At 52.1% G+C, this 27566-nt stretch overlaps 1 protein-coding gene, 1 long non-coding RNA gene and 1 pseudogene across 3 annotated transcripts in view; 1 reads left to right on the plus strand and 2 right to left on the minus strand.

Moving 5' to 3' along the window:
• Positions 1-274: 274 nt before the first annotated feature.
• LOC137760029 (uncharacterized) lies at positions 275-21325 on the plus strand. Its single transcript, XR_011073227.1, has 4 exons — positions 275-462; positions 1105-1207; positions 19148-19324; positions 21149-21325. It is a non-coding gene; the product is annotated as an uncharacterized lncRNA (long non-coding RNA).
• On the minus strand, positions 13855-15757 carry LOC137755452 (uncharacterized; annotated as a pseudogene).
• Positions 14239-27566, minus strand: part of ADGRL1 (adhesion G protein-coupled receptor L1) — a 43787-nt gene continuing 30459 nt past the window's right edge. The window contains exons 5-23 of one of the 2 annotated variants that reach the window (XM_068536898.1): positions 26494-27294; positions 25329-25643; positions 24477-24580; positions 24008-24193; positions 23638-23676; positions 23286-23469; positions 22981-23103; positions 22233-22447; positions 21767-21937; positions 21119-21328; positions 20805-21025; positions 20530-20596; positions 20041-20132; positions 19204-19372; positions 17775-17903; positions 17492-17588; positions 17270-17398; positions 17094-17111; positions 14239-16626 (exon numbers count right to left, since the gene is read on the minus strand). In XM_068536898.1, coding sequence (XP_068392999.1) covers positions 15884-16626; positions 17094-17111; positions 17270-17398; positions 17492-17588; positions 17775-17903; positions 19204-19372; positions 20041-20132; positions 20530-20596; positions 20805-21025; positions 21119-21328; positions 21767-21937; positions 22233-22447; positions 22981-23103; positions 23286-23469; positions 23638-23676; positions 24008-24193; positions 24477-24580; positions 25329-25643; positions 26494-27294 — 4013 coding nt within the window. In that variant the 3' untranslated portion in view covers positions 14239-15883. The remainder of the gene's footprint in view (positions 16627-17093; positions 17112-17269; positions 17399-17491; positions 17589-17774; positions 17904-19203; positions 19373-20040; positions 20133-20529; positions 20597-20804; positions 21026-21118; positions 21329-21766; positions 21938-22232; positions 22448-22980; positions 23104-23285; positions 23470-23637; positions 23677-24007; positions 24194-24476; positions 24581-25328; positions 25644-26493; positions 27295-27566) is intronic. The other variant, XM_068536899.1, reaches the window with a different exon arrangement.

The following is a 27566-nucleotide window of genomic DNA, read 5'->3' on the forward strand; positions in this document are numbered from 1 at the left end:
GGGGACAGCGCAGCCAACCGCCGAGCGGTGGCGCGCGGCGCTCACTTAAGAGGGAAAGAAGGGCGGTGCTTGGCCTGCGGTGATTGGCAGGCAGGAGTGGGGAGGGAATAAAGCAGATTCTGTGAGAGGTGATTGGCTGAGCTGGCTGCGGGGGCGGGAGGAGAGAAGAATCGGCCGGGGATTCGTGGGAGTGGAGCGGAAGTCGGCTGCTGGCGCGGTTGAGTCGCGTGTGATGAGGAAGGAGGAGCGTTTGCACCTTTGGCGTCTGTCAGCTGGTGAGCGTTGCCGGAAGTTGCTCGAAGGGGCTCCTGGCTCCTCAGGCCCAGCGGCCTGGGAGAAAGTTGTGAATGTTTAGCTCACCCTTGAGGGGAGACGGTGGGACCGGTACGCGGCGCGCTGAATCCCGGGACCGGGAGTCGGGCCTGGTTCGAATCCAGTTCTTACACCCTCGAGAGCCTCTGGGTAGGTTTCATGTGGACAACGCTGTAAGTGGGAGTTCGAGTCCGGCCTTTGCCACTCACTACCCGAGGCCACGTTTCCCTGCCCATTGAACGGGGTCGTGAAAATTGACTGTCCTGACTTATGATTACATGATACATCTAGAAACTTCACACTCCCAGGCGTAGGCCGGACCACCGTGGCCCCCAGTCTGGAAGACTCGAGGGACCTCCGCACTCACTCACTGTGCTTCCACCAGCGGCAACATACCTAATTTTACACTTTTCTATAGTAACCACGTTAAAAAAAAAAGTTTTAAAAAGGTAAATTAATTTTAATATACTAAAATTAATATAGCCACAATAGCATTTCAACATGTGATCGGTATAAAAACATACAACTGAGGTATCTTACATTTTGTTACTTAGTACTAAGGCTTTGAAATCCTGTGTGTTTTACACTTTATACCACATCTGTGAGATCCGGACGCTGCATTTTCACCGGAAATAGTTTAGGTTTCATAAAATTTACAGTTGAAATGTAGATTCACATGCCCAAGCTGTTCCCAGCATACTTAAAAGTTTCCCATGAGCTCAATCTTCTGTCGGTGTTAAACTGAAATGTTAATTGATGAAAGGTAAGCGACGGGAATGTTCTGTTTCACAGCGGCACTAGCCACATTCAGGAGCTCGTGATCCCCTGTGGCTTCTCTATTGGACAGTGCACATCTGAAACAAATTGGATCAGTCACCCCCCCGCTACTTAAAATGTGAGTGGTTTTCTATTGTTCTCAGTATGAGAATATTGTCTTCAAGACTCTACATGCTTTGTTTACTACCCACCCAGCCCCCAACTTCAGTCCAGCCAAACTGACCCTCTTTTAGTTTCGTAAAAATCTGACATGGCAGCCCCATCTCTTCTTCCAGCTCTTGCCATGACTGGTGCCTTCTTGTTATTCAGGTCTCTGCTCAGATGTCCTCTCCTGGGAGGAACCTTTCCAAGGGTCCCCTGGACAGCGTTCAGACTCAGAGTGTAAGCCTGAACAGTACTGTTTCAAGCCACTAGCATTTTTTTTTTACTTACTAGATTACAGGTTTATTATAGAAGGATCTAACTCAGGAAGAACCAGATGGAAGAGATGTAGAGGGCAAGGTATGGGGAAAGGGGGGTGGTGTGTGGAACTTCCACGGTCTCTGAACTTCCATGCTCTTTGAGCGCGCTCTCTCTCCCCATTCTCCACGTGTTCACCAACCCAGAAGCTCTCTGAACCCTGTCTTTTTGGGTTGTTACGGAGGCTCCATTAGGCATGATTGATTAAATCACTGACCACTGGTGATTGAGCTCACTCTCCAGCCCTTCACCCCTCCCAGAGGTGGGGGTGGGTTGAGCAAGCCACTAGCATTTCTTATCCAGCCTCCTCTGTGGCCTCATGATGCTAGGCATTATTATTATTATTATTTGTATCTCTAGCTCACATTAAGTAAAAAAAAAAAAAAATTTTTTTTTTTTAATCGAAAGGATTTTTTTCCCCCATTGAAACGATTTGGCTGCAAGAAAATTCACATTACAATTGGTTATGATTTCTTGGCAGTCACTGGGCATCCTTGGGAACTTTTGTGACTTGAGAAAATCTAATTTTCAAATTATTTCCAAATGTAATTCGATTGTTTATGAATACAGAATTTGATGAATGAGGTTATGATATGTTTTCTAGACATTTAATTAAACATTTATTCATTACAACTTCGTAGTTTTCTTTTTGCATCGTGGAACTTTTTTTCCTTTATCCACAGCCCCAACCTTTTCATAGCCTCTGAAAAGCTCATCAGCCGTAAGCATTATGTCTGTGGTGCTAATGAAGAAAATGGCCCTGTCTATAATGCCTTCTCCCTACAGCTGGCTGAATAATCTTCAGTTGTAAGCCAGATCATGTCATTACCCTGCTTAAAACCTTCAAAGGCTTATCATACTTAGAATGCAACTTAAGATCTTTACTGTGGCTTAGGAGGCCCTGCACACTGGCTTCAGCTGACCTCTCAAGCCTCAGCTACCAGTCTCCCTCTTGTCACCACTCTCAAGCCCTGCTGACTTCATTTCCCGTCTTTCAACACACCAAACTTATTCCTGCTGCAGGGTTTTGCACTTGCTGTTCCCTCTGCCTGGAATGTGCTTCCTTCAGATAATTGCATGGCTGTCTCATTCTCATCATTTATGGTTCACCTCAAATGTCTCTCCCAAAGAAGCCTTCTTGGACCACCCTAGTTAAAGTAGAACTTCATTAATTACAAAAGCCTGCTTTATTTATTATCTTAGGAGCACTTACCAGAATCTGTAGATATGTTGATTTTAATTGCGCTTTTTTTTTTGGCCACACGGCTTGCGGGATCTCAGTTCCCCTACCAGGGATTGAACCTGGGCCACAGCGGTGGAAGCGCCGAATGCTAACCACTAGACCACCAGGGAACTCCCTAATTGTGCTTTTTATCTCTCATCATCCCTCAGTAGACTGAAAGCTGGTTGAGGACAGAGATCTCACCTGTCTCACACTGAACTCTCAGTGTATTGCCAGAGCTTAGCATAGGAAGTGTTCAATAAATTTTTTTTAAAAGAGTAAATCCATATAAAGGACTTAGCATAGTACCTGGAATGTGAAGAGTACTCCATAAACACCGTAAACATGAACTGTTAGTAGCGCATAGTAATTAGGAGATAAGTCATCATTTTTCTTATGTAGTATTTCAGGTGCACTCACACTCAAAAACAAGCATAAGAAATGCTATGACAAATATGTTTTTACCCATTACCCAGCTTAAGAAGTAAAACATTAATGATGCGATTGAAAGGTCTTATATACCCCTGCCTCAAACCCGTTCCTCTCCCCTTTTTTTGAGATGTAACTACAATCCTGGTTTTGGTGTTTATTTTTCAGTGCACGTTTGTATATCTTTAATATGTGCCTTTAAACTATGTATAGTATTGTATGTCATGTTCTACAACTTTATACAAAAGAGTCAACTATAGCGGGCCTGAGACTGCTCTCCTTAGAAAGGCCTGTTTGCGAGGTTGGCCCTTGGCTGGTGTCTAGGAACTTGGATTTCAGGAGGGTTCACACCATTCCCTAAATAATACAAGGGGCTCATGGTGCCTAAATTGTACAAACAATGTGATTTGTGTTAGACACCTGCTTTCCTTCTGGAGTCTGGAAGTTTGGTACTTGACCAGCTGCCCACCCCCCCAACCCCAATACCTTGGGCACTGTATCTCTAAGGAGCTTTCCTGGTGGACAACATTTCACACGTGTTGTCACAGCTCTGCTGTAGGAACTAAGCACGTCCTTTGTAACTCCACTGGGAGAGGACTCTTGGAAGCTTGTGCCTGGTTTCCTCCAGACTTCGCCCCATGCACCTTTTCCCTTGGCTGATTTTGCTTTGTATCCTTTCACTGTAAGAAATCATACCCTGGGGAATTCCCTGGTGGTCCAGTGGTTAGGTCTCTGAGCTTCCACTTCAGCGGGCACAGGTTCCATCCCTGGTCGGGGAACTAAGATCCCACGTGCCGCATGGTGTGGCCAAAAAAAAAACAAAAGCAAAAAACCAAACCAAAACAAGGAACAACAACAAAAAAGAAATCATACCCTGCGTAGGCTATATGCTAAATCCTGTGAATCCTCCTAGTGAGTCAGGGATGATCTTGGGGACCCCCAACACAGTATCATACCACATATATCCCGACAGGGCTGGAACTAGGATGAGGAAAGCAAGGTCATAACATTTAAGGAGACACCCTCCAAGTCACACAAGTGCCAACCTGTACCTGCATGACTCTGAGGGTGAGTGCCTCCTAAAATTTTCATTCTGGACACCTAGCTTGCTTCACTCTGGTCCCAGCCCTACCTTCATTTTTTTTAAAAAATTAATTAATTAATTAATCTTGGCTGCGTTGGGTCTTCGTTGCTGTGCGCAGGCTTTTTCTCTAGTTGCAGCAAGGGGGGTCTACTTTACAGTGTGCGGGCTTCTCATTGCGGTGGCTTACTCTTGTTGTGGAGCATGGGCTCTAGGCACGCAGGCTTTAGTAGTTGCAGCGCATGGGCTCTAGAGCACAGGCTCAGTAGTTGTGGTGCACAGGCTTAGTTGCTCCGTGGCATGTGGGATCTTCCCGAACCAGGGCTCGAACCTGTGTCCCCTGCATTGGCAGGCGGAGTCTTAACCACTGTGCCATTAGGGAAGCCCCAAACATAATGCTTTTGAGAGGTATACATGTGACACGTGTATAGCTCTAGTCGTTTATTTTCACTGGTGTATGGCTGTGCTGTCTGATGTAGTAACCATTAGCCACATGTGGCTATTTATATTTCAGTTAATCAAAATTAAATGAAAAATTCAATTCCCCAGTCACTTAGCCACATTTCACATGTTTAATAGACACCTGTGGCTAGTGGCTACCACATTAGACAGCTTAGATAAAGAATACTTCTGTGATCACCGAAAGTTTTGTTGGACAGTGTTTACTTATCCATCTACCTCTTGCTTGGTATTTAGCTTGCTTCCAGTTTTCTACTCTTACAAACAGTGCTGTAATGTTCATTGTTGTGCATGGCTCTTTGTGTACACATGCAGGAGTTTCCCTAGGAGTTGAATTGCTGGGTTTGGGGAATATTCACCGTTACTAGATATTGCCAGTTTGTTCTTCAAGATGATTGTTCCAGTTCTCACTCCCACCAGCATTGTTGCTATTGCTCAGTGTCCTTATCCATACTTGCTATTGTCAGACTCTTACATGTTTGTCTTTATGATGGGTGTGAATTATTGGTTTGTTTGCATTACCATGATTAATAGTGAGATTGAGCTTTTTTCACGTTTATTTACCATTTGCCTTTCGTGAATTGCCCGTTCATATCTTTGCCCATTTTCCTGCTGGATTGTCTTCATCTTACTGAGTGCAGGAGTTCTTACATCTGAGGTATGGTGTTTTCTGATGTTCAGAATTTATTATTATCATCATCATCATCATTATTTTAAAGTCATCAGGATTATGAATCTACTTATAGTTTGTGGTTTTTTGTGTCTTGCTTAAGAAATCTTATGGTGTGATCAGTAAGATATCCTACTGTGTTTTCTTCTGGAAGGTCTACTTTTCATATTTAGCTTAAAAAAAAACAATCTGGAATTTATTTTTGTTTATGATGTGGGGTAGGTTTAATTTTTTTCATTTGGATAACCAGATGTCCCATCTCCATTTATTGAGTAGTCCAGTGGTTCTCAAAATGTGATCCCCTGGGGATCCCCAAGAACCTTTTAGGGTATCCATGAGATAAACTATTTTAATAGTAATTCTAAGGCATTATTTGCCTTTCTCATTTGTGCTGTGTTGTCTGTGCACTATTGGTACAAAAACAATGGGTAAAACTGCTGATCCCTTAGCAGGAATCAGTGCAGTGTCACTATATTGTGGTAGTGGTTGTCACTGTATTCCTCACCACCACACACACACTCAATGTTAAAACAGTTTCACTTAAGAATGTCCTTGAAGAAGCAGTGAAAGTAGTAATTGTGTTAAAGCTTAGCCCTACAACAGGTCTTTCTAATATTCTGGGTGGTGAAATGGGACGCTTGCATAGCGCACTTCTGTTGCATGCTGGAGAATGATGGTACTTGAGGTAATGTACAGTTGTTTGAGTGGAGGTGGAACTGCTGACTTTTTTCATGAACACAATTTTTACTTGAATAATTGCTGATTATTAATTATTCAGATTAGGATATATACCATGTATTTTCTCAGAAACAAATGCAGTGAGTGGTCACTTGGAGGAAAATTAACAGTGTGTTGCCAATGATAATATTTGAGCTTTTAAGCAAAACTTAGACATTTAGGAAACTTTTATTCACCACCATGAGCCTGACAACTTTTCAATATTTAAAGGTTTTCCTGATGAGATCAGTGGTGATATTATTAACAGATATATTTAAAAAATACTGTAGAGTGAAATGTAATAACTCAGCATATCAATATTTTCCTAAAGACCAATGCATGATGTTACAAAATCAGTCATAAAAGATCAATTAAAATTTGTAAGATAGACCAATGGGTTTCAGTGTAACAGAGTATGAAAAGTTTATTGATACAGTTTCATATTCAACATTGTAACTAACTTTAATATACCACCACGTGTTGAGTTTTGGTATAGTAACAAAGTAAAATATCCCCAATTAGCTGAAAAGACTATGACACTCCTCCCTTTTCCAACTATGTATCTTTGTGAGTCTGGCTTTTCTTCACATACTTCAACCAAAACAGCATATTGCAACAGATTGATTGCAGAAGCCTGATGTGAGAATACAGCTGTCTTTCATTACACCAGACAGTAGGGGTTTTACAAAAATGTAAAACAATGCCATTCTTTGCACTACTTTGTTTTAAAAATATGCATATAGTTACTTTTTAATAAAATAGGTTATTTATTTTAACATTTAGTAGATTTATTAACCAATTTAATTTAGTTAAATATTTAAAAATTTTGCTCAGTTTTAATTTCCAATTCAGTAAATATAAATAGATATAATCTCTATCCCCATAAACAACAGCTCATTAGGGTCCCCATTAATTTTTTTTAAAAAGATTTAATTTTTTTTAGAGCAGTTTTAGGTTCATGACATAGATTTCTCATATACCCCTCCCCCTCCCACATGCATAGTATCCCCCATCATTAACATCCACCACCAAAGTGGTGAATTTGTGTACAATTGATGAACCTATGTTGACACATCATTATCACCTAAAATCCACAGCTTACGTTAATGTTCACTCTTGGCGTACATTCTATGGGTTTGGAGAAATGTATGACATACATTCATCATTACAGTATCATACAGAGTATTTTCACGGCCCTAAAAATCCTCTGTGCTCCGCCCAGTCATCCCCCTCCCTATCCTCATTAATTTTTAAAAGGGTAAAGGGGTCTCAAGACCAAAAAAATATAAGATCCTCTGGATTAATCCATCCTTTTCCTAGTGATTTGTAATCTCTGCCTAGAGCAAGTTTCCATCTAGTCACAGGTCTCTTCCATTGGACTTTTTGTCTCTTCCTGTGCCAAATACCACATTGACTTAAATATTACCACGCTATAACCAGTCTTGGTAAGGCTAGTTCCCCACCTTGTTCTTTCTGCTTCCATTTGTGCTGGTCATTCTTGGCCTTTGTTCTTCCATAGAAAGTGGGACACACAAATACTTTTTCCTATTACAAAAGTAATATATATTAATGCAAACAATTTTTAAAATAAAGAGTTGCACAAAAGTTAAAATTACCCCGTTAATATTCTGGTGTATGGCTTTATATTCTGCATATATTTTATTTTATTATTATTTTTTAAAAGCAATTAAAAATTTTTTTTTCTTTTTCTAAAATGTTTATTTATTTATTTTTTGGCTGCGTTGGGTCTTCGTTGCTGCACCCGTGCTTTCTCTAGTTGCAGAGAGATGGTGCGCGAGCTTCTCATTGCGGCGGGTTCTCTTGTTGCGGAGCAGGGGCTCTAGGCACGCGGGCTTCAGTAGTTGTGGCACGTGGGCTCAGTAGTTGTGGCACGCGGGCTCTAGAACGCAGGCTCAGTAGTTGTGGTGCACAGGCTTAGTCGCTCCGCGGCATGTGGGATCTTCCTGGACCAGGGCTCAAACCTGTGTCCCTGCATTGGCAGGTGGATTCTTAACCACTGCACCACCAGGGAAGTCCCTGCATATATTTTATATTTATACACACATATACACATACACACATACACTTGTACATATACACAGTTTCATATTTGTATACACACACTTTTTGTATATACATGCCATCAAAGCAAAACAAAAGTAAGGTCATACTTTATCCTGTTTTTTATATCTAGGTTTTTACCCTTAGTATTATTATGAATATATTTCCACGCCCTTTAGTGTTCTTCTGCATTATCATTTTGAATGGCTGCATGGTATTCTGTTTATGGATGTGCATTATTTATGTAACAGTTTTCTATGCTAAAATTTTAGATTCTCTCTTTTGTTTCATTCTTAGAAGCCTTACTACAGCGAACTTTCTTGTCGCTGTCTTCATGCACATGCATGGTCCCTTAGGATCAATTCCCAGGAGAGGACTGGTTGGCTTAAAGTGAGGGCTTCAGTTGTGAGAAGCTGGGATCACTTGGACGGAGGCAAAGGTTGATGGAAGACAGTGGGGCAGGACCGATAGAAAAGAGTAGTGGTTGCAAGGGTTTTGGTCAAGGAGAGTCCCAGTGAAGTAAGAAGGGATATAAATGGGGGAGGGTCCTGTCATCACAGCTCATTGCCATGACTGAGACGTTTGAAGGGGTAAGAGAGAAGCAGAATAAGCCTGAGGATATTGTAGGGATAAAGGAGTATCCTCAGCCTGGCACCCCTAGGCCTTCCCAAGAGTTCACGGGAGAGAGGAGGTTTTCTCAACGGCAGAGGCTCCAGTGCTTTCAAGCCTTTGGGGATCTGAAGCGAATCCTCTGTTGCTCTGCATTAAGACCTTCCCTCTGGCTTAACTCACGTGAGTCCACTCTGGACAGTCCTAACATACTAGCTACGTAGGGACCATCAGGGTGTGGCATGATTAGTGGGCGTCTTCTCTGATGTGGGGCGCCAGATAGCCAGCTTCCCGTAGTGAATGCCAAGTGGGGTTGGTGGGCAGCGATGGGGCCTGGGCAACTGCAGCTGGGTGCAGACAGCCCTCAATGCCGCCCCTGGGATAGGAAGACCAAGAGGGAGGCCTGGTCCACCTTTCTCTTACTAGCTGAGTGAACACGGGTATGTTCTTGAACCGTTCTGGGCTTCAGCTTCTGCAGTTGTATGTTGGAACTAACTAAAACCTGCCTCACTGGGTGGTTGAAAGGATTAAATTGGACAGCATATGTAAAGCATCTACAGGGTGTGGGCACTTTGAACTGCATAGTAATCTTATTTTTTTGAGTAAGTCATTTAATCACCCTAACTTCAGTTTCCTCATCTGATATATGGGGATAATAATATATATCTTGTGATAATTAAATAAGATGAAATGTAGGAAAGAGCTTTGAAATGAATATCAACATAAATGTTATTGTTCCAGGGCACATGCTAATGGTTGCCCCAAGTGTGTACAGGTGCCACTAACAACCACTGAGGGTCACAGGTTGTCAGGCACAGCAGGTTTCACTGTGAGTGTAGAAGAGTCGGATGTGTACAGTGCCGGGAAAGTAAAGGACAAAAAGGTGGAAGAACTGGCTGTGTTGTAGAATCTCATCTTATGCTTAGGGTTAAATTTCAAAGTCAGAGCATGAGGTCAAAATCATAAATAATTAAGTTTATGCTTAAAGCTCCTGAATTTGCTCACAGAGCATCTCTCAGTAAGTCCAGTAGAACCAGTTCCTTTTCAGCATAGGATAGGGTTGGGCACCAGCTAAACTGCTGAACTCAGATTTCAGGGCCATGCTGCATTAACAACAACAGCATCACACAGTGAGAGGTGCATGGGAACTGAGCAGCTGAGGGAATGGTCTTAACTCTCATCTCAGGCCTACTCTGGGTCCTATGCTCCATTCAGCTTTGTGTCCTTTAACAAATATTTATTGAGCACCTAGTGTGTGCCAGACACTGTGCTAAACAGTAGGGAACAGCGGTGAAAAAACAGCCCATTGTACATTATTTTCTGGTGGGGGAGGCAGACAATAAACAAGCAAAAAAGACAGTTTGTGAGATGGGAGCACTATGGGAGACAAAGCAAGACAGGGGTTAGGAAGTTCTGGAGTGGCCAATTGCAGTTTAAATGGAGTAGCCTGGGAAGGCCTGCTGGGAAGCTCTTATTTTCATAAGCCCTGCAGGGAGAATAGGTGAACCCTAGGAACAGCCAGTGTAAAGGCCCTGAGGCAGGCAGGAGGGTGCCTGCATGTTTGTGGACGGTGAGCACCCCAGTGTGGCTGGAGTGGAGGGAAGGAGGAGAGCCGTAGGGATGAGATCTGATGCTGTAGGGCCTTGTGGGCCACTGTGCTGACCTTTGCGTTTCGTCTGGGTGAGAGAGGAGGCCTTTGGAGAGTTTTGAGCAGAGGAGGGACAAAAATATGCTTACTGAGATCACTCTGTTTTGTGCGTTGAGAAAAGCCTGAAGAGGGACAAGGGAGCTAGTTAGGGGACTGTTACAGTGGTGCTGGTGAGAGACAGTGGTGGCTTGAACCAAAGTAGTGAGAACTAGTTAATTCTGGATATTTCAAAGTTAGAGGCACTACTGCATCTACTGTCAGATTAGATATGGGGTATGAAACAATGAGTGAGTTCAAGGGAGGCTCCAAGGGTCTTATCTTGAGTCTCAGGATGGACTTGCCATTAATCAAGGTGGGGAAGCCTGTGGGAGGAACTGGAACAGTGGTGTGTGTATACGTGTGCGTGGAACTGGGTTTAAGTCTGAGATCCTACCAGACACCCAGGGGGAGATGTGGAGTGGGTAGTTGGATGTAAATGAATTTGGATCTCAAGATGGAAGTTCAGGCTGGAGCTCTACATTTGGAAGTCATCAGCATAATAGATAGTACAGCTGACACTTGAAAAATGCAGGGGTTAGGGGTGCTGACCCCTGTGCAATCAAATATCTATGTATAACTTTTTTTTTGGCTACACTGTGGCATGCGGGGATCTTAGTTCCCCGACCCTGTGTCCCCTGCAGTGAAAGCATGGATTCTTAACCACTTGGACCACCAGCGAAGTCCCTCCATGTATAACTTTTGACTCCCCCAAAACTTAACTACTAATAGCCTGCTGTTGACTGGAAGCCTTAACCATAACATAAACAGTCAATTAACACATATTTTGTATATGTATTATATACTGTCTTCTTACATGAAAGTAAGCAATAGAAAAGAAACTGTTATTAAGAAAATTGTAAGGAAGAGAAGGTACATTTACAATACTGTACTGTATTTATCAATACCAAAAGCTTACATCATCTGTTTACAAGATGAATCGTCTGTCAGTACCTACATCAATATTGTCTTATAAAAAACACTGTAGATATTACACATATTACTAACACTAGACATCAAAAATGAAAAGAAAATGTGAAAAAGAGATTCATTTTTATTTACAGGTATAATGATTCATGCACTGATAATGAAGAAGCAGCAATATGATTGCTTTATGGTAGCCTAGTGCAGTCGATGGGGCTGTGTACGGTTTGTCAGTGTGTGCATAAGTTTTGATAAATTTTAACTTTTTATAATAGATATGTATGTATTTTATGGTAGTAAATGATAAAATAGACTAGTATCTACATATATTCTGTGCATTCATGACATACCTCTTTCTTAATTTTTTTGGTATTTCTAGGTTACATGGTTCATTTGCGAGTTTTTTCCAATTGTCGCAAATCTCCAAGAATTTTTCCAATATACTTATTGCAAAAAATCCTCATCTAAGTGGACCTGTGTGGTTCAAACCTGTGTTGCTCAAGGGTCAACTGTATTTAAAAACCATTTAATGGGATGAGATCTCCCAGGGAGTGAGTGTAGGTAAAGGTCCAAGGCTGAGCCCTTGGGCTCGCCAACATTAAGAGGTCAGGAGATGAGAAGGAACCAGTGTGGAGACTGGGAAGGAGTAGCTGGGGAGTGGGGAGGAGGAATGGCTGAGTGCGGCATCCTGGACGCCAGTGTTGAGGGCAGAGGGGCATGGAGAGAGGTGCTTGCACTGCTTGGTCATTCCTCTCTCTGAGCACTGTGAGAATGTGAAATACACATGATGCAATTCCACTGTGCTGTCATGATCAAAAATGCACCATTCCAGTAACGTGTGGGAGTCTAGGAATAGCAGTTGGAATCAGACAGGCACAGCATACGGTTCCTATGCTATGCTCTAATATAGCCTGTGGACCGAAGTCCAGGCTGAGAAGGGCTTGAGGCGCAACATGGCACAGTGGCCTGGCCCACAGAGACTTGTATGTGCATCCAGGTGCTATAAGCCTCAGTTTCCCCATCTGTAAAATGGAGCTCGAATAACCTCCGCCCAGAGCATTTATGAGGATTCAGAGAGAAATTGCACCTGAATTGCCTAGCAGGCCCTTGAACCTACCAAGTTCTATAAACATTAATGATGCTGTGACTCACCAGTCCTCTTCTGTGGGTTCTAAATGCGGCAGTGCAGCTTCCTCACTCGGTCCCAGCCTCACGGGGATGCTCCGTGCAGATCCACTCACCTGTTTCTTGCCTCCCCCCGCAAATGAGTCACGCCACTCTTGTCATTCCAAGAAATCTTAATTTCTTTATTGTTTGATTTTTTTTTTGACTCAACAATTTTTTTAAACTTTTTTTTTTTCTGAAACGTTCTTGTTATGAGCCTTTTGTTTTGTTCTCGTTAAATGCACTCGACCCAAAATTGGTTTGGCATATCGAAAAGGAGACCAAGGAGGGACTGGGGGCATGGGAGAAGAGGGAGGAGGCCCAAATGGACAGAGAGAAATTGAGGGTAAGAGAAGGAGAACACAGAGACAGTGAGAAAGACACAGGGAAAGAGGTGGAGACACAGAGAAAAAGGCAAGGAAAACCAAAACCAAAGCCAAAAAACCCCCACCAAACCCAGAGAAAAATAACAAGATTTGAAAGCAAATGAATTCAGGAGCCCAAGAAAGGGAGTAGGAGAGGAAACCAAGACCCTTCCTTCTTTATACCGTCCCAGCTGGGGTGGGGGCATCAAGGCACCAGGTCTGGTTGGGGTGGGGGGGACACCTGGGCTCTCGGGGTAGCTTTGTGCTGGACTGCAGTGGTTTCCAGCCCTACCAGGGGGCCCTGCCACCCAACTCTGAGGCCTGGGAATCCACCTTGGTGATTCTGGCTGGAATGGGAACCAAGGGACCCGCTGTACCCTCTCTCCCCCTTTGACTGTCGAGAGTCTGGAGAGAGAAAAGGAGGACTGGGCAGGGGAGAGGACGCAGGACTCCTTGCTTGCCCCGCAGTCCCCCTGGGAACTCTCCCACCCACCCTCTCTTCCAGACCTCTTTGCTGGTCAGAGGCATTCTCTGACTCTAGCGGGGCTGATGCCTGGGCCGGGCCCACTCTTCCATCTACCCTTGTCTCCCACCAGCTCTTCACAGGTCTCTAGCCACCCCTCCCCAAAGAGGAGTTCCTGGCTTAGTGAAGCCAAGGAAAGCCACGGAGCTGTCTCCTGCCCTCCTCACAGAGCCATCCGCGCAAGACCGTTCCTATCTTTACTTCACCTCCCCGTCCAGACTCACCCATGGTCTGGTGAAAAGGGTTAAAACTCCCTACCGGAAAACAGATGGAACCCACCTTTACCTTCTCCCCACACCTGTCCCCCAATGTGGGACAAACCACCATCTTTGGTCTGGCCCCTTCTCCCCTGATGGGGACAAGCCAGCCCTAGCTTCTCAGGAGAAGGGAGGGGCTTTCTAGCAGCAAAAAGGGTCCCTCCAGCCACCTATCTGTCCCTTTCCCCCAGTTCCTCCCTGGAGTTCCTCCCCCTTAACCCAAAGTTCATGGCAGCAGCAGACTGAGACCCGAAGATGTTTGAAAACTCATGGCACTTGTGAGAAAAGAGGGAGGGACAAAAGAGATGAGGGGTCAGAGCAGAGGTGGAGGGCCACCCCTGGGGAAATGGCAAATGACAGGGCTGGGCTAGTATGGCAGTGGGACTATGCTACCCCCAAAGAGTTGGGGGTTGTTGCTGGGAAGGCCAGGGTGACAGACTGGAGAGGGGACTGGGAGAGGTACTCAGGAGACATCCCAAGCCTGGAGCTTCCAGCATCTGCAGGTTTGGGGTTGAGCCCTCTGAACATGGGTGTCCTGACCCTAGCCAGGCCCTGGTACCTGGCTTTGCCTCCCCTGCGGGAGTGTGTTGGGTAGGGAAGGCAATCTCTCACCCTTGGCCTCCCCACCCCATGAAGGAGAACCACCTCACCGCTCCCAGGCCTCCCTTCTCAGTCACCTGTCAAACCCTGCTGCCCTCATTTTCCTTCCCCTCTCAACCTCTCTAGGCGGGAAATCAGCCCCTTCCTCCCAGGCCAAGTCCCAGAAGCAATATAGAAGAAGCAGGAACTCAAAGGGACAGCGCAGCCACCTTGGCAAAAGCATCTTTGGGTGTGAGGGTGCCTCCCCTGGGCCAGTGGGGAGGGGACGGGGAGACAGGCCCCAAGTCCTGGGGCAGGCAGTGAGGTACATGCCCCAGGAGGGCTGACTGATGCCAGGGAGAGGCGGATCAGGGAAGGAGGCAACAGAAACGGGTGCCGGGTGCCGGAAAGGAAACGGGTTCTTTGTTTCGATGTTGCTTCTAGATTTTGTTTTCTGTCTCTGGATTGTAAAAAGCTGCTCTGGTGGCCCGCCCACCCGGCTGGGGATGCACACGTACACAGAGAAGTCCTGGCTGCCAGGGCCCAGCGGCGCAGCTCTGCTCCGGAGAAATCCCGGGCTGGCCGGGCCACAGGCTCCTGGTGGCTTCAAGTGATGAGATTTTCTTTCTTTCTTTTTTTGTCTTTTTTTTTTTTTTCCTTTTCCATTTCATTGAAATATTTACAGCAATGGGGACGGAGGAAGAGGAGAGAGGGAAGGGGTAAGAGGGCCCCCTAGGGAAAGATCCAAGCCCAGGACCCACTCCCCAGGGAGATCCAGACCCAAAATCTGCTCCCCAGATAGCCAAGCCCACAGGACTGGGAACTGCTCAAATATGGCCACCCCTGTGGGCTGGGGGCCCTGCGGGGAGTTGTGCTTCATCAGGAGTCGCCCCAAGGGAGGGGGTCATTGGGTGCACTCAAGGAGGGCTGAGGGGGCAGGCTTGCTGGGAAGGCTGGGACGAAGAGCAGAGAGAAGGAGCTTCAGAGAAAGTTCCACCTTTAAACCACCAGCCACAACCACCCATTCCTCTTGCCCTGGGGCTTTCTCCCCGCTAGGGCTCTGTCCCCGGCCAGAGGCCCCAGTCTCTGTGGAGCAGGGAACTGTAGTGCAGAGGAACCTGTCCATCTGTCCCGTCCCGACTGCTCCATCCCGGTGTAACTGGCAGCACTCTGGCTGCAAAGAGAGGAGCAGCTGACGGGTTCCATCCAGCAGGGCCTTTGACCCAGGGAAACCAGAGCCCTCACTTCCCTCCAGGGAGTAGGAAGAGTAGGGGGTGGGAGGGGGAAGTCAAGAGTGGGCTGCACCCTTCCAATTTCTCCTTCCTCACTCCCCTGGGGACCTCCTGATTCCTCACTGCACTTGCCCCAAATTGAGCTGGTGCACATGGCTGGTGGGAAACCCTGTCTGTGAACCCTGCACCTCGGGCCCCCAGAGCAGAGTCCCCGAGGGGCCTGGAGGGCCCATGGCCAAGGGGCACCTGGAGAGAGTGGCCCAGCAGCCACTGTCTCCATCGGTCTCCCTCTCCCATCAGAGCCCTACCCAGGGTTCAATCCCCGGCCTGGGACACCAGCCCCTGGTCCGTGAGGTCCCTCAGAGACTGGTAACCAGTTGCATCTGCCCATCCCCATCGGGCCCTGGCCCCTCGAGGCCTGGGGCCGCCAGGTAGCCCTCGTGGCTGGGCCGCCGCACCTGGTAGTAGCCCTGCAGGGGGTTCCGGGCCACCAGGGCCGGCGGGCGCGAGGTGTAGTAGATTTCGGGGGGGCCAGGGGGTGCAGGTGGGGGTGGGGGCAGGGCCTCACTGGGCCCCTCGGGGCTGCTGTCCGGGTAGGAGGGCGAGTCCCGCAGGTTGGCCCCGCTGGCGTAGAGGGAGTCCCGGCCCGGAGGGGAGGAGAGGGGCCGGCTGGTGGCCCCGTCCTCCGCTGTGCAGCTCTCCGACTCGTCCAGATCGCTCTGGTACAGCACCGACTGGGCCCGGGGCAGCAGCAGTGGCTCCTCCAGGGCCTTGTAGAGAAGTTCGATCTCTGCCCGGTCAGCACCCCCGGGCCCGCCTGCCTCTTCCTCGCCACTGCCCCCTGGCACTGGCGGCACGGGGGGCTCAGGCGGTGGAGGGCCCTTGGCTCCGCTGCTGCCACCCCGAAGGTTGTTGTGCACCAGCTCCGAGATGATCATCTTCTCGAAGGCGGCAGCGTCGGCCAGGTTCCGGCCTCGAGGCGGCTCGGGGGCCCCATCCCCTGGAGGGAAATCCCCGCTTCGCAAGGAGTAACTGTTGTTGAAGTTGCCGTTGAGGGGCAGCGTGTCCATGCCGCAGGCTTCTCGGCCTCCCAAGGGGTGCTCTGCAGGCAGAAGGGAGCTGCTCAGAAGGAGAGCCGGGCAGCGAGAGGGGCGCAGGCCATGTGGAGGGGGGTGCCTGCTTTCACCTGGCTTTCCCTGGCTTCACCCCTGCCCCTGGGGACTTGTATTCCCTCTCTTCCTCACTGGCAGTGGGGACACCAGCTCAGCAGAAGACTAGTGGAGGTACGTGTGGGGACCAATTCCCCCAGGGTCCCCTCCCAGCTGGGGGCATAGAGTCTCAGCAGTATGCGGAGATCTGGGTGACCAGGTCCCTTTCCAACGCTCTGACCCCCCATCACCTTCATTCCCCACCTAACGCAACACCCTCCAGCCAGCTGCCAAGCCAGAGACTGTCTGCATGTGTGTGCGGGGGGGCACTCGAGTTCTTCTAAGTTAGGCCATCTGAGGAGGGCACTGTCACGTTCCCCTCCCGGCCTTGGAAATGTTACCAGGAAATAGTCACACTTACTGGGTTCCCGGTAGCTCCCTGCAGGCGCCGGCCAGGAGGGAAAAGAGAGAAGGTGAGAGCGGGCTCAGGATGCCAAGTCTCGGCTCCAGTTCAGGAGGCACGAGGATGCCCCAAGCGGAGACCCCCCGCCACCTGACCTGGGCTGTCACCCTTTCCTGGCACCAGAGTGCTCTCACCTGGGGAGTTGAAGACGGCGGGTGAGGAAGGATTGAAGCCCACCGACTCGGCAATGAGAGTGTTGTAGGGGCTGGTGCCCCCACGGGGCTGCAGCACAGGGTTGGTCAGCAGATGGTTCCCCATGGTACCTGCCCAGAAGGTCAGAGGTCACAAGGCGGCCAGGAGACCCGGGCTCGGGAATCTTGAGGGACTGAAGCCGGGGGTGAGGGATCCAGTCTCACCTCGGTTCAGGGTGGGTGTGCTGTTGATGTCGCCCGCCATGAAAGAGGATTCCGTCTGTTTCCTCACGGTGTCGTTCCACATCCTCCGGATTCGGCTCTGGGGACACAGCTCAGACGTGAGGGGGCCCTTGGGCCGCCCACCCTCCACGATCTTTCTGAGACCACTTGCCTGATGAGCACCACCAGGGACCTGGGCAGAGAACTGCCCTGCCTCTTGGGCTCTCGGGTCCAACACTCAGCCCCAGGGAGCCCTGCCTGGCGCCCCAGCCCCCGGCCCGGATACCTGGGTCCCCGTGTAGTAGCGGGTGTTGCTCCGCATAGCTGAGGTCTTGAGTGAGCCGTGAGCGCCCCCAGGCGGGGAGCGAATGCAGCAGTAGGAGTGACGCAGGCACTTGCTGTACTCCTTATGCACCTGGGGGCCGAGGAGGACAGGCAGTAGGTGCCCCCGCCTTGGGGGTCCAGCGACCAAGCTCCTGGTGGGCATCAGAAGCCCCACTGTCTCCTGTCTCCCAACAGCCAGCCAAGAAGGCTCTCTTCTCACTCAGGCCCATCCTCCTTGCTCCACCTCCACCAATAATTTCTCATCCATTCATTCACGCAACAGATCTTTAATGAGCATCCTCCATATGCCAGGCGTGCTTTAGGCCCCGAGGACAGACACAAATCAGACCCAAAGCCCTACTTCTCACAGCTGGTATTTTCTAGCAGACAGAGATTGAACATGGGTGAAACATCAGTACGTTATGTGGGGTGTCTGATGGTGTGAGGTGCTGCCGAGAACTATGGCCGGGAGTTAGGCAGTGCTGGCGGTGGGGGTCGGGGGCACGATTTCAAAAAGATCAGGGGAGGCCTCACTAAGGAGACATTTCGGCAAAGACCTAAAAGAAATAAGGCAGTGGGCCCTGTGGATATCTGGGGAGGGGCAGGGGACAAGCCCTAGGGAGGGTCCATGTCTAGGTGTCTGAGGGAGCAGAAGACAGAGCGTGGCTGGAGGGAAAGGAAGAGAAGGGGAAGCCCAGGCTGGACCGTATGGGCCTGGGGGCCTCTGTAAGGATGTCACTGTCACTGTGTCCCCGATGAGGACCATGGGACAGTTTTGAGCAGAACAGTCAACCTTGCATCCAAGACTTGTGATCACTGCCTCCTTCATCCCCTCCTTAGCCTTACCCACCTCACTGTCCCCTAAGACCAATAACAGTCTGACCGGGCCGCCCCACTGCCTTCAGGATGAACCTACAAACGCCTTGGCTCAGTTTCCCTGGCTTTAGTCTTGAGTCTACTGCCCGTACACCCTTCTCCAGATTCTTCTGCTTCTGTTATCTCCTTAATTTTTTTTTTTTTAAGATTCAGACTTTAACACACTTTATTTTAAAAAGAAACTTCCTATCACCACAAAATTCACAGTTTATCCCACAACTATTAAAGTCGGAAATGTTCTGTTTGGGTGGCACCCAGAGTCATCTCCCTCCACATGCTTGACTTGTGCCCTACACCATGGGGAGGGTCCATCAACCACGTCCCTGCCCTGTGCTCTCCCAACTCCCCAAATCTGTCTTGCTTTCTCATTCCTCTAGGCCCCTGTATCTTGCTCTTTTCCAGAACCCTCTTCACCCCTGCCTAAATCCTCCCTGACTGTGAGCCTGTGCTTCCCTCCAGGCAGACACAGGACCCACTACAGAAGGCAGGCACCTGGTCCCTTCCCTGGACCTCACCTTCTTCTGTAAGGCGCAGTGAAAGACGAAGATGAAGACCCCCTGGAAGGCGTTGAAGGTGGTGAAGAGATAGGCCATGACCACCGACTCCTTATTGATGAAGAGGAGGCCGAAAGCCCAGGTGAGGCCCAGCAGGAAGAGCAGCGCAATGGCCCCCAGGGCCCAGGATCTGGGGAGAGGTGGAGAGGGAACAGGGACATCAAAGTCCCCGCCAGCAGAGATGCCTCCCCCAGAGCCCTGCTGCGTGTCCCTCTTTGAGCGGGCCTGGACGCTGCCCTGGGGTGAGCAGGCCTGCCCAGTGACACTTTCACCCAAGCTGAGCCTGAGGGGCAGGCAGAGGTCAGGGGTCAGGGTTCTGTGAATAGCCAGTCATTCTCCTGCAGCCTTCATCCTTTTGGCCATATTTCCAGACCTTTAAACTATCTTTTGCTGCCTATCTGTCTTTAAGTTGCCCTGAAATGGACTTTTTTCTTCTTCTTTTTTTTTTGCCGAGTCGCATGGCTTGTGGGATCTTTAGTTCCCCGACCAGGGATTGAACCTGTGCCCTTGGCAGTGAAAGTGCGGAGTCCTAACCACTGGACCGCCAGGGAATCCCCTGGACTCACTTTTTGAACTCAGTCTCACCCTTAGCAATTATGTGCTTAAAACCACAGCTGGATGTGCTAATACCACGTTTTCTAATACTCGTTAAATAGATACATAACGAACACAGTAAAACACCATCTTTGTCCTTAAAATCCCAGTATGTGACACCAGAGGTGAGAACACCACCTTTTAGGAAACCCTGGGAGAGGCCTGGAAAGTCCCAGGGCATGGGTGGGGCGAGGGGGAGCTCACTTAATGTTGTCGAGGCGACTGGAATCGGGCTTGAGCACGGATGAGCTCCGGATCATCTTGTGCAGAGTCACCATGAGGAACACCAGGTTCACCTGGGGGCGGGACAAGGGGAGGGGCTGGGCCAGGGTCCCTCTGCCCCCTAGCGTCAGCTCCTGGCCAAGTCTCAGCCGCGACCCCCCTTCTTCAGGGTCCCCTCTGCTGGTGTACCTGCCCACAGGTGCCTGCCGATTGGTGTAACTGTTAATGTGGCTCACGGGGCCGGGGGAACAGGGCCCATGGCCTGATACAGAGCAGGGGCTCAAATCACAGCTCCTGGAAGGATGGACCTCAGTGCTGGAGCTCTACAGACCCACTCTGCTCTTGTTTTCTCAGTTGGCTGCTCAGTTCTGATGCTTTTCAAGGGCTTGGGGAGAATGGGGGCCTTGGGGTCAGAGCTAGGCTGGATGAAGGACAGAGACTCAGTACTGGGGGTGCTGCCTTCCAACTTACCACGATAACAAAGGAGACGGGCCCAATGAAGCTCCAAATGAAATAATTGTCCACTCGGAGCCAGCAGCTGTGAAGGAAGCAGGGCCGGGGTACTGAGAGGTGAGGGGGGCAGGCTCTTCCCTCCCTCCGACTCCAGGAGCCCAGGGACTCTGCCGGCTGCGGCCTCGGGGCTCAGGAGGAGGGAGGCCAGTGCCCCGAGGGTCCTGGCCCAAGGGATGCTGCCCAGCAGGGAGCCAGCAAGGAGGAGAGACTCGGGGGGTGAAGGGGGCACTCACGCCTTCTCGGTGCCGTAGCTGCGGTAGTCGATGGCGGCCGCGATGCCCACCACCAGGGCTGGGAAGCAGTACCCGCCCAGGTAGTAGTACTTGGTGCGGGAGTACTCGCTCTCAAACACCTCCACCAGCAGCAGATAGAGGTGCACGCCCTCCAGGCACAGCCAGGAGAAGGCAGCCAGGAAGAAGTAGTGCAGCAAGCCAGCGAAGATGGGGCAGGCAATCTAGAGAGTGGGGAGCACCACAGGTGAGGGGCTGCCCCGGCCGGCCGGTGTCATCGCTCCCCGCATCCGCTCCTGCCCTGGAGTCCTGCTCACCTCATACTGAGTCTTGTCTATCCCGACCAGGAAGAGCAGCTCAGCCAAGAAGAGGTTGATGCACAGGTTCTTGTGGATGGTGTTTCGGTCAGTCTGCAGTCCCCGCAGGAAGCAGAAAGTGGAGATACAGATTGCCAGGCAGACCAGGGAGATGACGATGCCCACCCAGGTGATGACTGACAGCAGTAGCTCGTTGATGCGGCCCTGGTACTGGGGGAAGGAGCAGGGGGTGTACTTAGCGCCTCTGGTCTTGCGCATGGCCAGGGCTCAGCTTAGGTGCCAGCTACGGGCAAGGCCGTGGGCCATGAGCACCACGGGTGCAGCCCACCTGGCCTTCTGCCCCCCTGGCCAACTTGCCGGCCCCCACCCCTCTGCAGGCGGCACGCTCACTTCCTCATGCTCTGGAAGGCTCGTGGAGAGATGACAAAGGTGACACCAACTTGCTTCTCCAGAGTGCCTTGGGAGAAGGTGGGACTGTGACCAAAGAGAGCCAGACGTATGGCCTCATGCCCCAGGCAAGACTCAAGCCCCCCATGCCCACGAAGCTGGCCTTCCCTGGCACCGCCCATGCAGCACTTTCTATGATGCCATGCAAAGCCGGGCCAGCAAGTGGGCCCGCCCGGAGGAGCGGAGCGCTGGCCAGCTTACGATCTCGCGGTGAGCCATGAGCACGGCGAAGTTGGTGAGGTGGCTGCAGGCACACGTGGTATGGGTCTTGTTGGACTCCACCAGGCGGCAGCCCTGGGTTGACCAGTAGCCCAGCATGGAGCGCTCCGAGTAGTTCCAGAAGGAGCAGTTAGCGTTGAAGTGGTTCTTGGCCTGTTGTGTGGTGGTGACCGGGGGGGTCAGATCCGGGGAGTCCCACTCCAGCCCGCACACCCAGCTATGGGGATAGCGACAAGCAGGAGAGAAGTGCCCGGGGCTTTGGGCTCCAGGTGACAGTCTCAGATCTCTGGGGACAAATGGCCCAAGCTGCTGAGGTGGGGGCTGGTGCCCCACGGAGGGGTTGTAACTTGCTCTTGGGGTGGGTGAACACACAGTAGCGGGGGATACACAGCCAGGGACAGTGGAGGATGCTGGGACCCTCACGGAGGGAGGGGGCACCTCAGCTCACCTCCAGGTGGGCCACAGTGAAGATGACAGGGTCCATGAGGAAAACTCGGCTGGACTCCTTGTTGATGGACGCTGCGATGACCTGGGAGTTCACCACCAGGGAGGCGCCCCCCAGGCCCCCCGCGCCCGCTTCTCCTGCCAGCTTCACCGTGGCATTCTCGGTGGACAGGAAGAGGCCCAGGTTGTTGTAGAGGATGAAGACAACTTTGACCACTCCTGGGGAGAACAGGCGCAGCAGGGTGTGCCGTCAGCCCCTGGCTGGTGTGCAGCTCCCCCACGCTGGCCGCCAGGACCTCTGAAGCCAGGCAGGCTGCAGCCCAGGCAAGTGGGGTTCCGGGAGTCCTTCTAGGGGACCACTGCTCAGTTACAGGCAGTTTCCAACGGCAGGGCAGTGGGCCAGGATACACAGGCTGGGTCCCTGGCCCACCTCTCACTTACTGTGTAACCTTGAAAAAATCCCTAACCTCTCTGGACCTTAATCTCAAATGGCACAATCCTCCCTGAACTATGAAGATCAACTGCTACTGCACAGGAGCCCTACAAACTGCAAAGTGTCCTAGGTTCTGTGGGGCTTTCAGGGGGGTTCTCCATGAATCCCCTGAAACGTTAACACTAGCTTGAATGAAAGACATCTCTGTGTATTGCCACGGGTCCCAACCTCCTTTTAGATCCTTCAATCCGATAAAAGTTAAGAACTGCTGTCCTCCATGAGAGGAGCAGGGGTGCCAGCACGGGGCTCGGGCACTGACCGTTGCGGCTGTTCTGCTTGATGGTGTTGGCGGACAGCTGGATCGAGTTCTCGCTCGGGTACTCCTGGGGGAACACCAGCTCTTGCACTTGACCCTCTGTGTTCAGGACTGTGACCTCGAGGACTGTGGGGACAGGGTACGGCAGGGCACACAAGGTTGGGGGTCTGTCCACAGTCCAGAGGCCCGGGCTGTGGCAAGAGGCCCAAGGTCGAGGGCCAGGGTATTCCCCAAGGTCTCCAGGCCGAGTGGGCCCCACTGTTCAAGATTTGCGCCCAAACTTGCCCTAGCACGATCGTAGCACTCACCCACATTCTGCTTGGCGGCCAGGAAGCGGGCAGGCTCCCTGACATTGTCGGCTAGCAGGAAGGCGCCCTCCTCTAGGACGTCCAGGAGCATGGTGGCCGTGTGCACCTGCTCGGTGGCATTCATGTCCTTCCAGGACTCAAGAGCCTCTGGCCGCAGCAGGTTGTCCACCGTCTCCACCACGGCCTGCAACGGTGCGGGGGCAGCGCCCTGATTCCCCCTACATACTCCGGTTCCCCGGGCTGGGCTCTGCGCCCCCTTCTCCGAAACTCCATCCCCAGCGCCACCTGGGGCCTGCCCAGGAGCGACAAGGGCTGCCCCACCCCTCGGTCAGCAGGAGCCCTTGAGCCTCACCTTGATGTAGTCCTTACAGGTTCTCTCTCGCTTGTGCATCTGGGGAAAGAGATGGAGGTGCTCTCAGGGCTGGTCTCCCAGCCCCACTCCTCTAACCCCAACACTCACGTCTGGGCCCCAGGGAGCTTGCCCTTCTGCCTCTGCTACTGACCTGGGGCTAGGCCATGAGCAAGGGCCATTCCTAAGGGAGCCCACACCCCCAGGACCGTGCAGGGCAGTTCAGGAGGGAGCCCCAGTAGGCCTGGGGTCTGTCCTTCTTTCTTCTCTCGTCACCGTGGGTGGCAGCCCAGCTCCGCGGTAACAGGCCGGATATTTCCTAAGTTTCCAGGGCAGTGCCCCCTGCCCTGCTGGCCCTGCCACCAGGCCCTACCTTGTTGTAGTTCTTGCCAGCTGACTCGCGCTCGATGGGCCGCAGGGCCTGCAGCTGGGCATCCAGGATGTCCAGCAGTTGCTCCATCAGCTTCACAGAGGAGGACACATCACCCGCATAGATGGAGCCCCGGGTGTGGCGGGCCAGCTCGCTGGCAATGTTGGCTGCGTTCTCCCCGCTCTTGATCTGTGTGAGGCGGGAGTGGGATGCCCCGGCTCTGTCAGGGACCGTTTTGCTTCCCTCTTCACACGCCCAGCCTGCTCAGCCCCTCTCATCCCTCTCTCTGCTGCCCCTTCTCCCTGTCTGCCTTCTCCCTCCCCATCTGTCTCTGCTCCCTCTGCAGGCCAGGGAGTGGACCCCTGCTTGTCTCCCCAGTTGTTCCATTGCCCCCACTGTGCCGTGCCTGGGCACCCAGGGCCTGCTGCGTGAGCATGTGTGCCTGACTGGGAGGGGCAGCTTCTGCTGGTACCTTCTGGGCCACCTGGTTGACCCAGGGGGAGGTGCAGTTGCTGAGGTCAGGGCCCCGGGGGTTCCAGAGCCCCAGGGCTGGTAGACACTGGAAGGAGGCAATTCCTGTAGGGACAGACACACAGGAACAGAGAAGGGAGCCACAGGGAAGGAGAGAAGGATGGGCCAAGGCAGGGAGAAAGGAGATGACAGAGAGAGGGGGACGAGTGGGTGAGGAGAGAGGTGAGGGGAACACGGAAGACCAGGCATGAAGCAGGCCGGACAGTCAAGAGAGGTGTCACTCTGAGGTGACATAAGCCACTCCTCACCTCCCCTAAACCCTCCCTCTTGGCTCCTCTTCCGTCTTTGCCTACCACAGTTGGAACCTTCTAGCAAAGCTCGTCTTGGAAGCCCCCCCTCCCCAACGAAGCCTCTTCTGACCCTCCCCTCGGGATCCCTAGAGCATGCGGTCCCGGCGCCACCCTCTCTGGCACTTCAGCTGCTGTGCCCTGTCACCAGCTGCTCCCGGGCCTGTTCCATTTCAGTCTGAAGCCAGGACTCAAGTTACCTCCCGTGGGCTCCCTGCAGGGTCCACCCAGCACTTTGCACGTGGCGGGTGCTTAGTATTGCAGCAGGGGACAGGGGACAAGGCGTGGGGCACTAACTGAGCTGCTGCTGGGCTCTGGGGACACAGCTGCAGACATCAGGCGTGACCCCTGCATGAAACCCACACTCAGCCAGGGGAGATGGATAGGTAAGTGCATCTATGCTGAGCTGAGTTAGGGGCATGTCCCCTGGCCCTTCCCTGGCCAGACCCAGCAGTGGCCATTCCCCAAGCCAGCTGCAGTGGAGGTAACCTTGGCTCTGCACTCACCTCGAGTCCCCTTGGGGCAGGGCCTCTCCACCAGCATGCCCTGCTGGGTGGCCGGCCACTGGACCCGCCGCACCTCTCGAGGTTCACAGAAGAGTTCCGGGGACACGTGCAGATTGGGGGCGGGGGGCCGCCGGGTGCTGGGGGCGGGGGCAGTGGCTGGAGGTAGGTCAGGTCCCAGCTGGTTGATGGCACCCACGGGGTGCGTGGTGAGGGGCGCCCGGCGGAGCGGGGTGGTGGCCGCAGGCGAGGCTGTGCTGGTCAGGGGTGTGGGCCGGGCCGTGGTGGTCGTGCTGAGGGGTGGCGAAGTGGCTGGGCCTGGAAGGGAGAGGGGATATGAGACGGGGTTAGCCCCACGCTTCAGGCCTACTGAAAGATATCCTGGTCCCCACTAGGTCTGGGAGAGCTCCCCTGGCCCCTGTCTGCCCGCAGAGGTCCCTCGTACCCCTGGGACCATCTGAAGCATTGGAAGGTGGCAAAAATTCACTCATTTGTACTCTGAAGTCTGGGAGAGCAACCACAGAAGACAGGCCAGGAAGGAGGTGTCTGGAGGCTGCTGTACACGGTCACCTCCCATCCTCAATTTCCTCTTACTCTGGTCTCTCTGACCCGGCCACGTCCCTTCCCTCTGGGGGCCTCAGCTCCTCCTTTTGGATTAGATGGGACTCCCTGGAGCTGTGGGGCTGCTCAGAGCTGGTTCAGGGCAGCTGAGGGGGCAGAATGAGACTGTGGAGGGGCCCCCAATCCTGGCCAACATCAGCAGCACAGCTTTGCTGTTTTACTGATACTGGGCTTCCACCCAACATTTTGGTTAAAGGGGTTCCAGGGCTCAAAATGCACAGGCCTCTAGGAGACATAGTGCAGCTTGGTTAGGAGCCCAGAGTCCTTGGTCCAAATCCTCAAATGAGCAAGCTAATCCCATACTCACCCAGTGCTTGGGTTTCCTCATCTGTAAAACGGGGCAATAATAAGCCCTGTCTCCTAGACTGCGAGGATCAGAGGAGTTAATTGGGTGCTTAGAACAGCCTCTGTCACGTTGCCATGTCACACTGCCAATGCCTCCAGGGCTCCCCCGAACCCACCTCCAGGTCCCCTAAGATGTCACAGAGTGCACCCCCCGACCCTGGGACCTAGGGGGCGTTTGGGAGCGAACTTGAGCTGTCCTCACCAGCACTGGGGTCGGGTGGCCCGAACTCCAAGCTATAGCGCACCACAAAATAGTTGTTCCAGACATACAGCTGGTTGTCACGAGGGTTATAGTCAACGGAAGAGACGAACTGGTAGGGGTTGGGGAAGGCCAGGCTGACGGGCTCCTCGCGGTTGGCGTTGGTGTTGAAGGCGTAGTCCACGCGGTTGCCGGCAGCCTCGCTGTCGTCATCCACGTACACGGAACGCAGCACGTAGAGGACGCCGCACACCATGAAGGCGTTGGACGCCGAGCGCTTGTCGTAGCCGGTCTCCCACGTGCCCTCGAAGCGCAGCGTGTAGGGGTTGAGCTGGCTCACCACCAGCCGCCCGTTGTTGCCCTCGGTGGCGTAGATGACCCACAGCCCGTTCTCGTCCACGGCCAGGTCGATGTCGGTCTTGCCCCCCCAGCGGTAGGGCGAGGTATCGTGGTAATTGGCCGTGTTGATGACCGTCTCCCCGCTCTTGATGCGCGTGCGCAGGTCGTACTTGACGATGTTGCGCGTGCGCTCCTTGTTGTAGAAGACGGCGCCGTCATAGACCACGAAGCCCGTGCCATCCACACGGTTGGGCAGGCGGTAGGTGGTGGTGTGGCGCGCCGCCACGTAGTCCTCCCATGAGGCGTACTCGGTGAGCGTGTCCGTGCGGTAGGGGATCCAGGGCATGACGTAGATGCGGTCACCCGCCTGCAGTGGGTCCTTGCACCATGCGCCAGACTGGTGCTCCGACTCGTGTGTTGAGGTGGGGTCCAGCACCTTCTGCAGAGTCCCTGGGCACACGAAGACTGGGCCAGGTGGGTGGGCGGGGAGGACACGGGGAGGGGAGCAGGGGCAAGGGAGGGGGAGAGAGAGAGGCAAGTTGGTCACGCGGCTAGGGGGGTGCCAGGCTGTCCCCTCCTGCTGCTGCAGTCACGGTTGCTTGGTAGGGCTGGTGATGGGAAGGGGGTTTCCGGGCTGGGACCCCCGCCCCGCCCAGCTGCCCCTCTCCCTGGAGATGTCAACCCTGGAGGCCATTAAGAGCAGGGTTAGTGGTGGGAGGTAGTGCCCCTCTTTCCTC

The sequence above is a fragment of the Eschrichtius robustus genome, chromosome 2 (genome assembly GCF_028021215.1).
Source record: "Eschrichtius robustus isolate mEscRob2 chromosome 2, mEscRob2.pri, whole genome shotgun sequence".
Classification (NCBI taxonomy): domain Eukaryota; kingdom Metazoa; phylum Chordata; class Mammalia; order Artiodactyla; family Eschrichtiidae; genus Eschrichtius; species Eschrichtius robustus.